Below are 13,938 nucleotides of genomic sequence, written 5' to 3' on the forward strand. Positions count from 1 at the left end.
TGTATAAAAGTCGATATACTGTATAAACTCCCAAACGCTAGGCGGATGTCGACGATATTTTCAGGAAGTCTTCAGATTGGCCTAGTCAATGATTCTGAGAAGTTTTATAACGATCGGATCAAAGTCAAATCAAATATCAGCCTGCAAAGCGGGCTGGGTTTGACTGGTGTTCAAATATATATTGGTTTATCTACGACATAGCGAATAATTAATATACAACTCCTGAAGTATCTGGAGGATCGCCAGCTGATCAGTGACCGACAGTACGGTTTCCGTCACGGTCGCTCAGCTGGCGATCTTCTTGTATACCTTACTCACAGGTGGGCTGAAGCCTTGGAGAGCAAGGGCGAGGCTCTTGCTGTGAGCCTTGATATCGCGAAGGCCTTCGACAGGGTCTGGCATTGGGCACTTCTGTCGAAGCTACCATCTTACGGAATCCCCGAGGGTCCCTGCAAGTGGATCGCTAGCTTTTTGGATGGGCGGAGCATCACGGTCGTTGTAGACGGTGACTGTTCTGATACCATGACCATTAACGCTGGCGTTCCACAAGGTTCGGTGCTCTCCCCCACGCTTTTCATCCTGTATATCAATGACATGCTGTCTATTAATGGCATGCATTGCTATGCGGATGACAGCACGGGGGATGCGCGATATATCGGCCATCAGAATCTCTCTCGTAGCGTGGTGCAAGAGAGACGATCAAAACTTGTGTCTGAAGTGGAGAACTCTCTGGGGCGAGTCTCCAAATGGGGTGAATTGAACTTGGTACGCGGGAGGCCACCAATGCGGTGGACCGACCAAATTAAAACTGCAGTGGGAGGTCTCCTAAATGAGTGCAGTAGAATGGCCTCGAGCAGGGAGAGATGGCGCGACATCGTGAGACGCATCAAGTCTGCCCCTTCCAACACTACATGACGATCACGACCACTCTGTCAAGAGTGACACGACTGAGAAGAAGAAGAAGAATACTACCTGGAGCCACTGCGGTCATCCACAGTGCGTTTCCAGAGGTCTTTTTTGCCACGTACCATCCGGCTATGGAATGAGCTCCCCTCCACGGTGTTTCCCGAGCGCTATGACATGTCCTTCTTCAAACGAAGCTTGTGGAGAGTATTAAGTGGTAGGCAGCGGCTTGGCTCTGCCCCTGGCATTGCTGAAGTCCATGGGCGACGGTAACCACTCACCATCAGGTGGACCGTATGCTCGTCTGCCAACAAAGACAATAAAAAAAAAAAAAAAAAACATACAGTATACATAATATATATGTGTATGTACCTACATATGTCGTAGATCGGCAATAAAATGTCGTAGGTGGACAAAACTGCAGAGTAAGCACGATAAGGATAATAATAAATAACATGCCATCTGATCCATAATTACGCAAATTCATAAATTTTGCGAGTTTGCTTCCTGATTATTAAATCCTTGTTGCAAGCTTCACTTTCATTTGAGGCCGATAGATCTGCCGGTAGTGCAACTATTAATTTTTCATCGGTCACATATTCCAGCAACACCAATTTTTTTTTAAATCATAAAACAAGATCACGTTTTTCATCTTTTGTTTTTAGTTTGTGGTCTGTTTATGTGCAATACGTGAGTTAGAGTAAATAGCATCAACTCTTCTCTCTACACAAATAGATAAGCGTAAACTGTGCACACACAATGGCGGAATTGTTTCAATTTGGATGTCATTCCCATGTATGTATTTAGAGATTGGAGTGACTTCTCTACTGTTTGTTTTATTTAATTTAGTGAAAAAGTTAGATTAAAAATATGTGCAAGAATAATAATTACCGTATCTACACAAAAAATTGACAGTCGAGTTTATTTGCTGCCATTACAATCAGATATCAGTGAAGATTGATATGGTTCGCAATGTATTCGAAAGCATTAATAGAGGCAGATGCTTTTGTTCTCTTAATTATCTTGTAGCCTTTTTTATTGTTTAGATGGGTGTACGAACTCACAGTGGTTACTGGAGCCCATAGACATCTACAACTGAAATACGCCACCCATCTTGAGAATAAGTTCTAAGGTCTCAGTATAGTTACAACGGCTGCCCCACCCTTCAAACCGAAACGCATTACTGCTTCACGGCAGAAATAAACGGGGTGGTGGTACCTACCCGTGCAGAGATCCTACCGCCAGTAATTACGCAAGTTATAATTTTGCGGGTTTGATTTTTATTGAAGGATGGTATTCCTTCACCGTGGAAATCAAGTGAACATTTGTCAAGTACGTATTTCATTAGAAAAATTGGTACTCGCCTGCGGCATTCGAACACCGGTGCATCGCTAGATACGAGTGCACCGGACGTCTTATCCTTTAGGCCAGGACGACTTGACCTGCCTGCCTGTATGCCTCTCGAAATCCCGCCATCTCTGTCTGCTCCAGGCATTCCTTATCCTATGGCACTCATTTGTCCCTTAAATCTGCCACTGTAAACTCGGTTTGTTGGTTGGCGGTCAACCCCATAGGGCCAGGCGATTTACAGGGAAATCTGATTCCCTCACTTCTACTGTAATGACAATTTTGCATCTGACAGCTTTTATTGAAGTGAAAACTTCTTTAGAATCGTTGTGATTTCAAACCGGATGCAACGGAAAAAACGACAGGTAAGAGACACAAATACAAAAATGTGTAGGATGAAGCCAGCAAAGAATGAGACAGAAATATACATACTATTTAATACAGCGCCATCTGTGAGATTTTTTAATACTAACGTGTGTATGAAAGCTCTTGTAGTGAATTTTAATTTAGGATTATACGTGAAATTAAAATATCAATTCACAGAGGGCGCTACTTTACAATTATTTACTAATGACAAAATTTTACATATATTTAAGACGTTTAGGATAATTGTATTTTAATTTTGGAAGGTTTCACTTCTACCACGTGTGAATTGCACACATTTTGTTTTTATTTATTATTTTTTTATTGCTTAGATGAGTGGACGAGTTCACAGCCCACCTGTTGTTAAGTGGATACTGGAGCCCATAGACATATACAACGTAAATGCGCCACCCACCTTGAGATATAAGTTCTAAGGTCTCAGTATAGTTACAACGGCTGCCCCACCCTTCAAACCGAAACGCATTACTGCTTCACGGCAGAGTGGTGGTACCTACCCGTCCGAACTCACAAGAGGTCCTACCATCTATCATAATACATGCGCGATAGTGTCTCTAGGTAGCCCTTATATCGTCCTATACATTGACAAATGTGAAATCGCAGACGCGACTCGTATAAGTAAATAAAATAGAAAACGTCAGTAAAATATCTCAAAGTAATATTTTCATGAAATAAGCATTCCTTAATATTCTCGCGGCTCTCATCTTCCCGAGGCTGCGTCGTAACCTCATTCATTACGGGCCCTGATCGCTTCTAAACCTGTATTAATTTTCATCCTCTCGCCGCACACTTTATCTTTCAGACTTACGAAGACATGCAGTAACTTAGGTTACTCGGTAACAAAAGGCTTTAAAGCTGTTTCAGTGACGTATTAGATCAGATGTGGGTGCGTAGAGATTTATGTGATAATTCCTAAACTTCTAGTTTACTAATGAAGACAAACCTATTGCGTGTAAGACTATTTATTAGAATGAGGTTCAAAGGAAATACGCTGAGATCACATCGTCGGGATATCGTGATGATATTTTGAATAAAATAATGTTCATCATAATTATCCTGCCCTTCTCTCAGTCACCTGGGGTCGGCGCAACATGTTTTCTCCTTCCACACTCCTCTATCATATACCATTTCTTCGCACACTCCCCTCTTCCACATATCGTCTTTCACGCAATCCATCCATTTCTTCTTAGGTCTACCTCTTCCTCTATATCCTTCCACATTCATAGTTAAGACTCTCTTACCAACCTCATTTTCATTTCGTCTCATCACATGTCCATACCATCCCAGACGCGCACTTCTCAGCTTCTCTGTCACAGATGCCACTTTCAGACTTCCTCTAACATATTCATTCCGTATTCTATCCATTCTCGTTACTCCACACATCCATCGCAAAATTCGCATCTCTGCTGCATACAATAAAATAATAATGTGACATAAATAATTAAATTTCCAGGTAAGCGAGAATCAGGGTCACACATCCTTCTTCAATATAACTTTTTAATTATATTTTTAAACTTGATATTAAATTAGTAAATCGTCCTCTGGCAGCTCAGCCCTGGCGTCGTCGTCGGAGTGTACTGTATGGGCTACTTTTTTTTTGTTTGCGCGTTCCCCTGACGAGTCGTTGTCAGGGACATTTTTAGGCTTATTTGCTTTTTTGCCAATTAAATTTTATTTTTCACTATTTGTATGTTAGGTTCGTATTTCGTTCTCTTATGATTTTCGTTTCTCTGCTTATTATTTAACATTTTATTTCTTTGCCTGCATTTACTTTTTTCCGATACATTTTCATTTTCACTCCTCATTCACATTACATTGTCTAAATCTGTTACATTTCTCATTGTACATTTAACATAATTATTTTTACATTTTCTTTTTATTTTTATTGTTTAATTACTACGTTACCATATGGGCTACGTTTGGACTCTGTTTACTTCAGCAATTCAACAAAAAACGTTTACAAAAACGACAAAAAACAATTAAACTCTCTGAGGACTAAAACAGTTGCATTTGTTCTTTCTCAAACTTGTCTTTTAAATTGCTCATTTCACATTAAAATCGTAAGGTTCTTCAACGTAAATTACAACCGCTAAGCCACACCGCGTACCTATGTTTAAGATTCAGCAATTTGCCTGACCTCTTTACGTTTGAGGCCTCATGAAACGGGGTCCTCTTTGAGCTCTTAAGACGTTTTTGTTTGAAACCAAAATAGGCAGGTGAATTACACGACCTAAATGTTGCCTTTGTGACTCTTAAATATTAATTATGAAATTCTGCAGATACTTTACAGCTCAATATGTGGTAGGTCATCTGTTTTTAATGGGTTTTTATTACTTAGCTAATGTAATGTTAGCTAATCGAAAGCCGAGAATATGTTTTATTTTAATTTAACTTATAGTTTTCTTACCTCTATTGCTATCATTTATTTTTTTATTTTTTATTTAATATATTTTGTACACACAGCTGTTAGAAAAAACACGACAATAAGGATACAGAGCACAAGGGCACTACTTATTTCATGTTGAAATCTCTTCCAGTAGGCCCGCAAAAGGAGAGAAGAATTAGGAACTCAAACCTAGTGCATACAGTAAAAATTACATATAATAATATATACATATTACAAGATACAAAACAGTATATATACATACAAATACACACACACACACATATATATACACACATATACTTACTTTATATTATAATACATTATACAAATATATATACTTTTATTTAAGATCATTTTATGTGTAGTTCAATAAGTTAAAATCTAAGAGCAATAAATACTTATTTATTTATTTATTAGTTCGTTTGTATGTAACCGAATCATTGAACGTCACTTTCACCGACTTTGAGATGTCCAATTAATTTGAAAACTTACACACGCATCAAGGACCGATGACAATTTGATGATACATAAATTTTATTAGCTGCGCGCTAATATTACCAGGCCAGGATCAATGAGACAAGTAGAAAGGTGTGTGTGTGTGTGTGTGTGTGTGTTATTTTTTTGTTTTTAAAATAAGTATTAATATATTATTTTTACATTGATATAATACGTTTTTATTGTTCATACACACGGCGTGTTACCGAAGGTTGTGTTTGTATAATGCTCCTCCTCGCCTCGTTTTCCACATTACTGAGGGTCGTGACTCTCCCGCTGCATCAGTTTCTTCCGTACGATTTCCCTCCATCTTCTACGATCCTTAGCTTTGTGGAAGGCATTGTGGAAGTTGATGTTTGTATAATAGATACAGTACAATTTGATTTGATCAGCCAACGTTCCTATTCGCAACGGATATAAAATTTCAAAAACAAACATATACCTACACCGTATCGAGTTTCTCTACATAACTAAAAACGATTTATTTGAAAAGAATCGATTTATTTTGGTCTTCCCTCGTTGCGGTGCTACAATAGTTAAGTAAAACAAAGACGTGTAGATGTCACTATCCTACCTAGCTTTGCTACGAGACTTTCATACATTTCATTTTAGCAATAGGAACTAATAGGAAGCAGCTCGCATCGCTGATGTCCACAAGTGACAGTAAATACTTAAAATTAGGAGGTCCGTATGTTGATCTGCCTACAATGGCAATTAAAAAAGAAAAGTTTGAGAGACGAGACAGATCATTAGGTTTAGGTTAGGTTAGCTCGGTCATCAGTCATAGTGAAGCCAGAATAGCACCTTCAAACTGCTGTCATATGTAGGTACGCATAAAAAAAGGTTAATTTAACCTTATATACACTATCCGTTATATCTGTAACTCGCAAAAAACCAAAGGAAATAATATAATAATATGTATGGCTAAGTTCAGTTTTATTTAATTCAAGCATACTGTGTAAAATAATTTGTGGAAAATAAAGGTTTTAAATATTATTTTCTTAATATTGTACAGAAAACGCAATTAAGTATTTTATTATTGTTTCACCACTTTTAGAATACTCTCTTTATTCTTTATTTGTACACACTGTTAATAAAATACAGTAATTGGGATAAGATATAAAAAAATGGCGAGCTTAACTCAACAATTGAGTTATCTACCAGCTAACCGTTCTCAAAGAAGGAAAGCTTTACATTAGTGGGTAGATGAGTACAATCTAATTAGCAATAAAAATAGCAAAAATAAACACTAATACATAATATCAAACTATATACATACACAATTACACACATAAATAACATAAACATATACATACACGTACATATATAATGAAATACATAAAATAAATACATATAAGTAACACTAAATTGATAGATAGTGCTCCTTTAATGCCTTCCTGAATACTTCAAGTGAGGGACTTGCACGGATTGAGTGTGGAACTGAGTTCCACAGACGCACAGAGTGCATATCATTATATTTATATATACTAGGTTTTGTCCGCGATTCCGTCTGCGTGGAATATGTAGTTACTTTGGTATAACGCTAAATTTTACCCCCACTTAATTTACGTAGAAAGTGAAAATACATTTGAATTATATAATGTTAAGCTATTTAAACCCCCTATTTTGAAACATTCTTTATTTATGCTCCACTTGTATTGGTCTTACCGTGATGTTATATAGCCTATAGCCTTCCTCAATAAATGGGCTATCTAACACTGAAAGATTTTTTTCAAATCGGACCAGCAGTTCCTGAGATTATCGCGTTCAAACAAACAAACTCTTCAGCTTTATAATATTAGTATAGATATACATTTTAAATTAGTCATTCAATTAATGGAGCCCTCAAATGAAAAAAGCATTTACTCGTGAAAGGTACCGATATCTATTACGCCACTTCGTCACATTGTTTAATCGTTCAAAGCGTACCGCTCGCTATGAAATTTGTAATCAGTCTATTGGAAAAAAAACGTGCCCTTTCCGTTCTTTACAAGAGTATCCATTCCACACTGATATCTCGTGCTCATAAAAAATTACCTTTACTTTGAAGTCTGTGAAAATTTCAAAGGATTTCTTTTTTGTAACTCTACTGACGGTTTTGTGAATATTGTGACGTTCTATACACATACTCATACTTTGTATATTTTTAGTGTCATTTTATTTCGGCTGTCTATTCCTCCTCCTCCTCCTCGAGTCGTGTTCCTCATGTCTGAGGGTCGTGACCACCATCACCCATGAGCTTCAATCTTAGGATCTTTTTCCACTTTCCCCTGTCTATTAGATTTGCTTAAAAGAGTAGACATGACAGTCTCAGATGGAATAGGAGCGAACGTAGCATCAGAAATATGCGCGAAAATGTCTCTGCTGCTCATTTCTGATGTTACAAACGACTTTCCGGTTTTAAGGTAGCACAGTCGTTGTTACAGTTTAATCTATATATTAATACGTGAAGCAAAAACTTTGTATCCCTTTTTACGAAAATCGCGCACACGGGAGAGTATGAAATTTTCCACACTTATAGAGAATATAGAGAAGAAGTGCATAATGCTAATATTTTTTTTAATAATCCATAAATGATACATTAAATCAATAAAGAAAACATTACACACACTACATACCATGTATTTGACGCATTTGACGTATTTCTCTTTTAAAAACACATTGCTTAATTGCTTTTCTTCCAGCAGTAATTCGAGTCTAAATTTCCAATGACTAAAATTTGAATTTTCAGTCAAAATCGGCAGAAGAGACCCCGCAGTTGTCATTTTTCTTTTTTATAATTTTCGCCGATATTATTTCTCGTGGATCGCAACCCAATATATTTTTATTTACTTACTGCACACGCGGTCTGCTACCATGTTAAGATTTTATGTGGAAGAATAAGCAGACTCTTTTTATTATTACAAATTATATTTTATTCACACGTACAAACTTACAATTCCAATTAATTATAGTCGAATTTCGACTACTGCGGGGCCTCTAGTTTAGATTATTATCTCAAGATCAGTGTGCTTAGTGCGAGTTTTTCAACTTCTCGATCGCGTAAAAATTAACTCAAATTTGTATAGAGTTAGTACAGCGCCCCTAGCGACAAACATAGGCAATCATTCCAACTAAATACTTTTTTTACGAGGTACCCGCGCTTAAGGGGCGCGCGGTGTATGTGAGACTTGACGATCGGCAGATGTTGGGAGCAGACCGCGGGCCCAAGTGTTTTAGGGCCCTACCGCATTAAACGACTCCTCTGCACTCTTACAAACTCCATACAAATTTGAGTTAACTTTTACGCGATCGAGAAGTTAAAAAAACTCGCACCAGCATACAGAGGCGGCGTCGTGTGGTCGTGACTATTGGCTTTAGCCGTATACATCTAAAATAGTTAAAGCTTACCAACATCACATTTCGTGGACTTCATAAACGCGTACTTGCAACTACAGACTAATACGACTGCGTTCTCTTCCATCTACGTAAACTAATAAAAAAGGCCGCAAAATTATTTGGTTTCTTGGTACGTAAGCGAAGTTTCCGGAACCCTCGTAAGCCCTTTGAAGGTAGGATAATACCTATAGGGCATTGGAGGTCTATAGGGGATTAAATATTGTGAACACGTAAATAAACCCTTCTACCGAACATCAAAGCCGCTGTAGCCAGTGAACTATAAACCCTAAATAGATAAAAATAAATGTCTGAATCCTTCAACAGCCCAGCTCCCTGAGGAATGAAATCGTTTTATATCTAGAATATAAGGCTCTGCTGTCTTATTAGTAGCTAGAATTTAGTTAATTGGAGGCAATAAAATGTAAATAGTGTGCTATGACAGTTCCGTAACTAGATCTTTGATTATTAGGGAGGGAGTTTATCTAAAATTAATGGCCTCTACGAATGAACTCGAGTGAAAATTAATGTCGACAATTTCCGAACAACGAACTTAAGTAATCAATTAATGAGATTTATTGAACACGATAATTAACTTACAAAAGATACGCATAATTTAAAAACGGATTTAGGATTAATTCAAAGGACGTTTACGATTTAATCTCGCTTTTTTTTACTATCATTTATAATTTCCATTAAAGTTTTCGGTAATGTTTTCCGCTTCGTTTCGTACTCTTCTCGTCCTAATCCTCATCCTTACTGGTGGTAGGACCTCTTGTGAGTCCGCGCGGGTAGGTACCACCACCCTGCCTATTTCTGCCGTGAAGCAGTAATGCGTTTCGGCTTGAAGCGTGGGGCAGCCGTTGTAACTATACTTGAGACCTTAAAACTTATATCTCAAGATGGGTGGCGCATTTACGTTGTAGATGTCTATGGGCTCCAGTAACCACTTAACACCAGGTGGGCTGTGAGCTCCTCCAACCATCTAATAATAATAATAATAAAAAATAATAAAAATCTTCAAGCACCGATCACCGCCTTCGTCAAACTCGTCGACTACGACGAAGAGCTAGACGAGCGAATATTATTCGTTCTAGAGACACGACCCACTGAGTTTCTCGCCGGATCTTCTCAGTGGGTCGCGATTCCGATCCGGTGGTAGATTTTGTGAAGCGCTGCTTTTGCTAGGACCAGTCTTAGCGCATTCTCTCAGATTGAGCCACATGAGCTCACCTATCAGTCACAGCGTAGCTGAAATAGCCCATTAGACTTCCAGCGAATACATAGGGAAAAAATCACCCTAACTTTACCAATGATACGGTTATCGTAATCTTGGAAAATTAGTACGAAATAATCGTTTGAAACAATTAGAAATTAAAGAACGATATTTGTATTTGGTGATATTTATTAAATGTATAGATTCAGACGTAAACATCTTAGGAGTACAGAATAACTTCTCTCACACACATTAATATCTATATATTAATACGTGAAGCAAAAACTTTGTACCCTTTTTACGAAAATTGCGCGGACGGAGGACTACGAAATGTCCCACACTTATAGAGAATATAGAGAAGGAGTGCATGCAGAATTCTAATATTTTTTAAAAATTATGCATTAATAATATAATAAATATTTAATAAATAAAAACAATACACATACTACCGTGTATTTGACACACACATTTATACTCTTTGTTTATTCTCAAACTTTTGTTATTGCTTAAAGTCATGGTCAAATTGAGAATAGGTTAATATTGTTTATCTGTAATATTATTTGTCTATAGTTTAGTCTTGGCGAAATCTGTGAAGAAGTATAATAGTCTGACAATAGAACCATAATAATGTTCAAAGTTATAATTTCAATTAATTATAGTCCAATTTCGACTACTGCGGAACCACTAGTATACATAAATATGTATGTACATATGTACATAGTTGAAAATTTATCTGAATTAGTGACTTGTTGAAAGGAGATTCCTTAGATCTTTGTAGATTGTCTTTGTATTATTTTCTGTTTATAATATATATATTCTAACTAAAATTCTAACATAGTTCAGAGCGCTTCGATCCCAAAGGTGTTATCGACTCACTAGCATATTATCATTAAAAAAACTTATCAGATCCACGCAACCACTTCGCAATGTATGAATCACCAGTATGACAATTAACATGTTAATCCACCAAGGCCAAATTTAATGTAAAAAGGGCACCCATTTTATTACACGGTTATATTTAAGCTTTTGTGAATAATTCCACCGCCATATTTCACTTTAACATAGAATTATTGCCCTTTAATCTCAACTTAATTGTACCTATGTATATACAATATGGCAACACACATACTACATCCATATTAAGCTAGTTAAAGCGTGTTAAATTTGTTTTTATCTTTTTTTTTATAATCCTATTTTAAAAAGATTAAAAGTACATATAATAATAAAGCTAAGACATCGCCACCAGAGGAAATCTTAACTCGACAAAGAGGTCGACGTGCAACCTAACCCATGCATCAGCCCGCTGAGTTTCTCGCCGGATCTTCTCAGCGGGTCGCGATTCCGATCCAGTAGTAGATTCATTCGCGAAGCAATTGCTCTTGAGTTGTTAGGTCCCGTTCGGAGGCGCTGGGGCAATTGTTAACAAATCCCACCCCTCCTGGCTGAGCCTTTGCTTGCCCACCTGTCCTGGTGAAACTGGAAAGGCCTCCGGGCCACCAGTAATCTTTCAATCATAAAAAAAAGAAATCACTTTTATTTAATTGCACCTTCAAAACCTTTTTTGATTAATTTAGTATATTTATTACAATATCATAAATATATAGGGTAAGTAATAATATTTTTAATGTTGGTAAAAATAATATACATCCTGATTTTAGTTTCTAGACGATTCGTGAGAGCAGGACTGTTCACAACCTGGAAGGATCTCTTTTGCATGTAGTCAAATGGAAGTAGCTGGTATTGGAAGCCCTAGCTCAGTAATGAAAGTAGTACTCCGCGAGAGGTTGGACCTGTACTTTATAAAGTACTAGCTGTACCCATCCGCTTCGCTGGGCATTTAAAATTAACATTATTATTGCTCACCCCCACAAACATTCTCATCATTAACGCCCCCGCACTTGGTGTAGGGAGTCCAACACTCATATAAATATTAGCCTATCCATTAAATGCATGTATTTTCTACATGGATACCAAGTTTCAAGTCAATCGGATGCATGGTTCAGTAGTTATAACGGAACATCCGTAAAAACCACTGTAGATTTATATACAGTCAAACCTGGGTAAGTGAGTACTGGATAAGTGGGAAAACTCTATAAGTGAGAGTAATAGCCAGGACCCGTCATTTTAAGCCCCCAAAACCTCTATTAGCGAGAAACAGAAACCTCTGTAAGAGAGAGTCGTTTTACGCTTATGGACCTCCGTAAGTGAGACTGTTACTTATCTATACCTCTATAAGCGACAGTCGAGGTTTATTTATTTATATTATTTAGGAGGAACAAATGACAAAACAAATTACAAATTTAACACCTGCTATTTTATGACTCATTCTTAACTTTCGTGGCACTTCCCACCATTGTTTTTGTATTGTTTTCTCGTCAATATTGAACCTATTCTGTTTTGTGAAACTAACACAGGAATACCTTCATTTTTTTTTATGATTGAAATATTTGGATTAAGTTGGAGTTCCCGGTTATAATTTTCTATTTATTCTATTTTTTGTTTTGGAGCTAATTTAAGAAATTGGGAGCTAATTTAAAAAAAAATATATTCAACAAGTTCTCCCTCTATTTCATATTTTATAAGTCATTATTATTTTCTTATTCAGATATTAATAATATTTAAATAGGACATAAAGAGATGCACTAGTTTTAAATTTAAGAAAATCATCAAAGTCGGTTTTCCTTGAAAAAGCTTTGAGAACAAAAAATACTAGCAAAATAAGAATCTTTTGAAATAGGTTAAAAAATAGTTTTAAATTTATTACATTACCTTCGAGTGCTGCATATTGAAATTGACATAAAATCGATTGACGGCATTATATGAAATATATTAATGAGCATGTTAAATATGTACATATTATAATGAATACCGATTTACGTGAAGTATTCTTTTTCTGAACATTTTTAATATATTAGTAAGAACTACCTATATGTATAGCGTATGTAAAATTAATTGAGAATTTTATTAAATTACTAGCTGACCCGGCACACTTCGTAGTGCCTCAATCGATAAATAAAAGACTTAAACTTTTGTATAAAATAAACTTAAAACAAACAAAAGGAATCCGTCCGACGGGGGACACATCAAAGGAAAAACAAAATTGTTATTTTTATTTAATTCCGAGCATTTTACATATTTATTTACCTTTATACCTTCTCTGGACTTTCACAAATAATTCAAGACCAAAATTAGCCAAATCGTTCCAGCCGTTCTCGAGTTTTAGCGAGACTTACGAACAGCAATTAATTTTTATATATATCTATGAATTATTTACGCCGGTAATATAATATAGATAATAAATAAGCGTCAGGCGTTCCTCGTTACGAGAACACAAACATACCTTGACGGTTCTGAGCGCGCCGTGGGCCGCATCCTCCACCCAGACCTTGACGCCGTCGCGTTCGTACTCGAGGGTCCAGCCGCGGTCCGAAGCCAGCAGACTCTTCAGGGTTTCGAAGTCGGAGTCGTCGGCCACGCGGGCTTCACCGCGCGCCCATCCCGCGGCGCCCATTCGAGCCCGTACATCACCGAGTGACTACCTCTCGCAACTGTTCCGTGGGGGCTAGTCGATTTACACGCATGCGCGTTATCGCGACGCCGCCATCTTTTATTAATCTCAGGATACACGGGAAGAAATTGAATTTATTTTTCACACAGCTCCTTCCTTTATTTAAAACAATTTCACGGCTTACTGACATAGTCTTTTACATGAGAATAAATAAGTAAGGAACCATCGAATATTTATGCTTATATATTTTATTTTTGATTGACTGTTAATAATAAATTATTATTTTTAAATTATGGAGATATAATTATGATATTTACCTACATAAAA

General features: G+C 36.9%; 1 protein-coding gene across 1 annotated transcript in view; it reads right to left on the minus strand.

Moving 5' to 3' along the window:
* The window catches only part of LOC114243089 (START domain-containing protein 10), a 50,762-nt gene extending 37,087 nt beyond the window's left edge, over window positions 1-13,675 (minus strand). Inside the window, exon 1 of the mRNA XM_028174455.2 lies at window positions 13,444-13,675. Coding sequence (XP_028030256.2) covers window positions 13,444-13,614 — 171 coding nt within the window. The 5' untranslated portion in view covers window positions 13,615-13,675. The remainder of the gene's footprint in view (window positions 1-13,443) is intronic.
* Between the last annotated feature and the right edge of the window lie 263 nt (window positions 13,676-13,938).

Source organism: Bombyx mandarina, chromosome 12 (genome assembly GCF_030267445.1).
Source record: "Bombyx mandarina strain Sakado chromosome 12, ASM3026744v2".
NCBI classification, from domain to species: domain Eukaryota; kingdom Metazoa; phylum Arthropoda; class Insecta; order Lepidoptera; family Bombycidae; genus Bombyx; species Bombyx mandarina.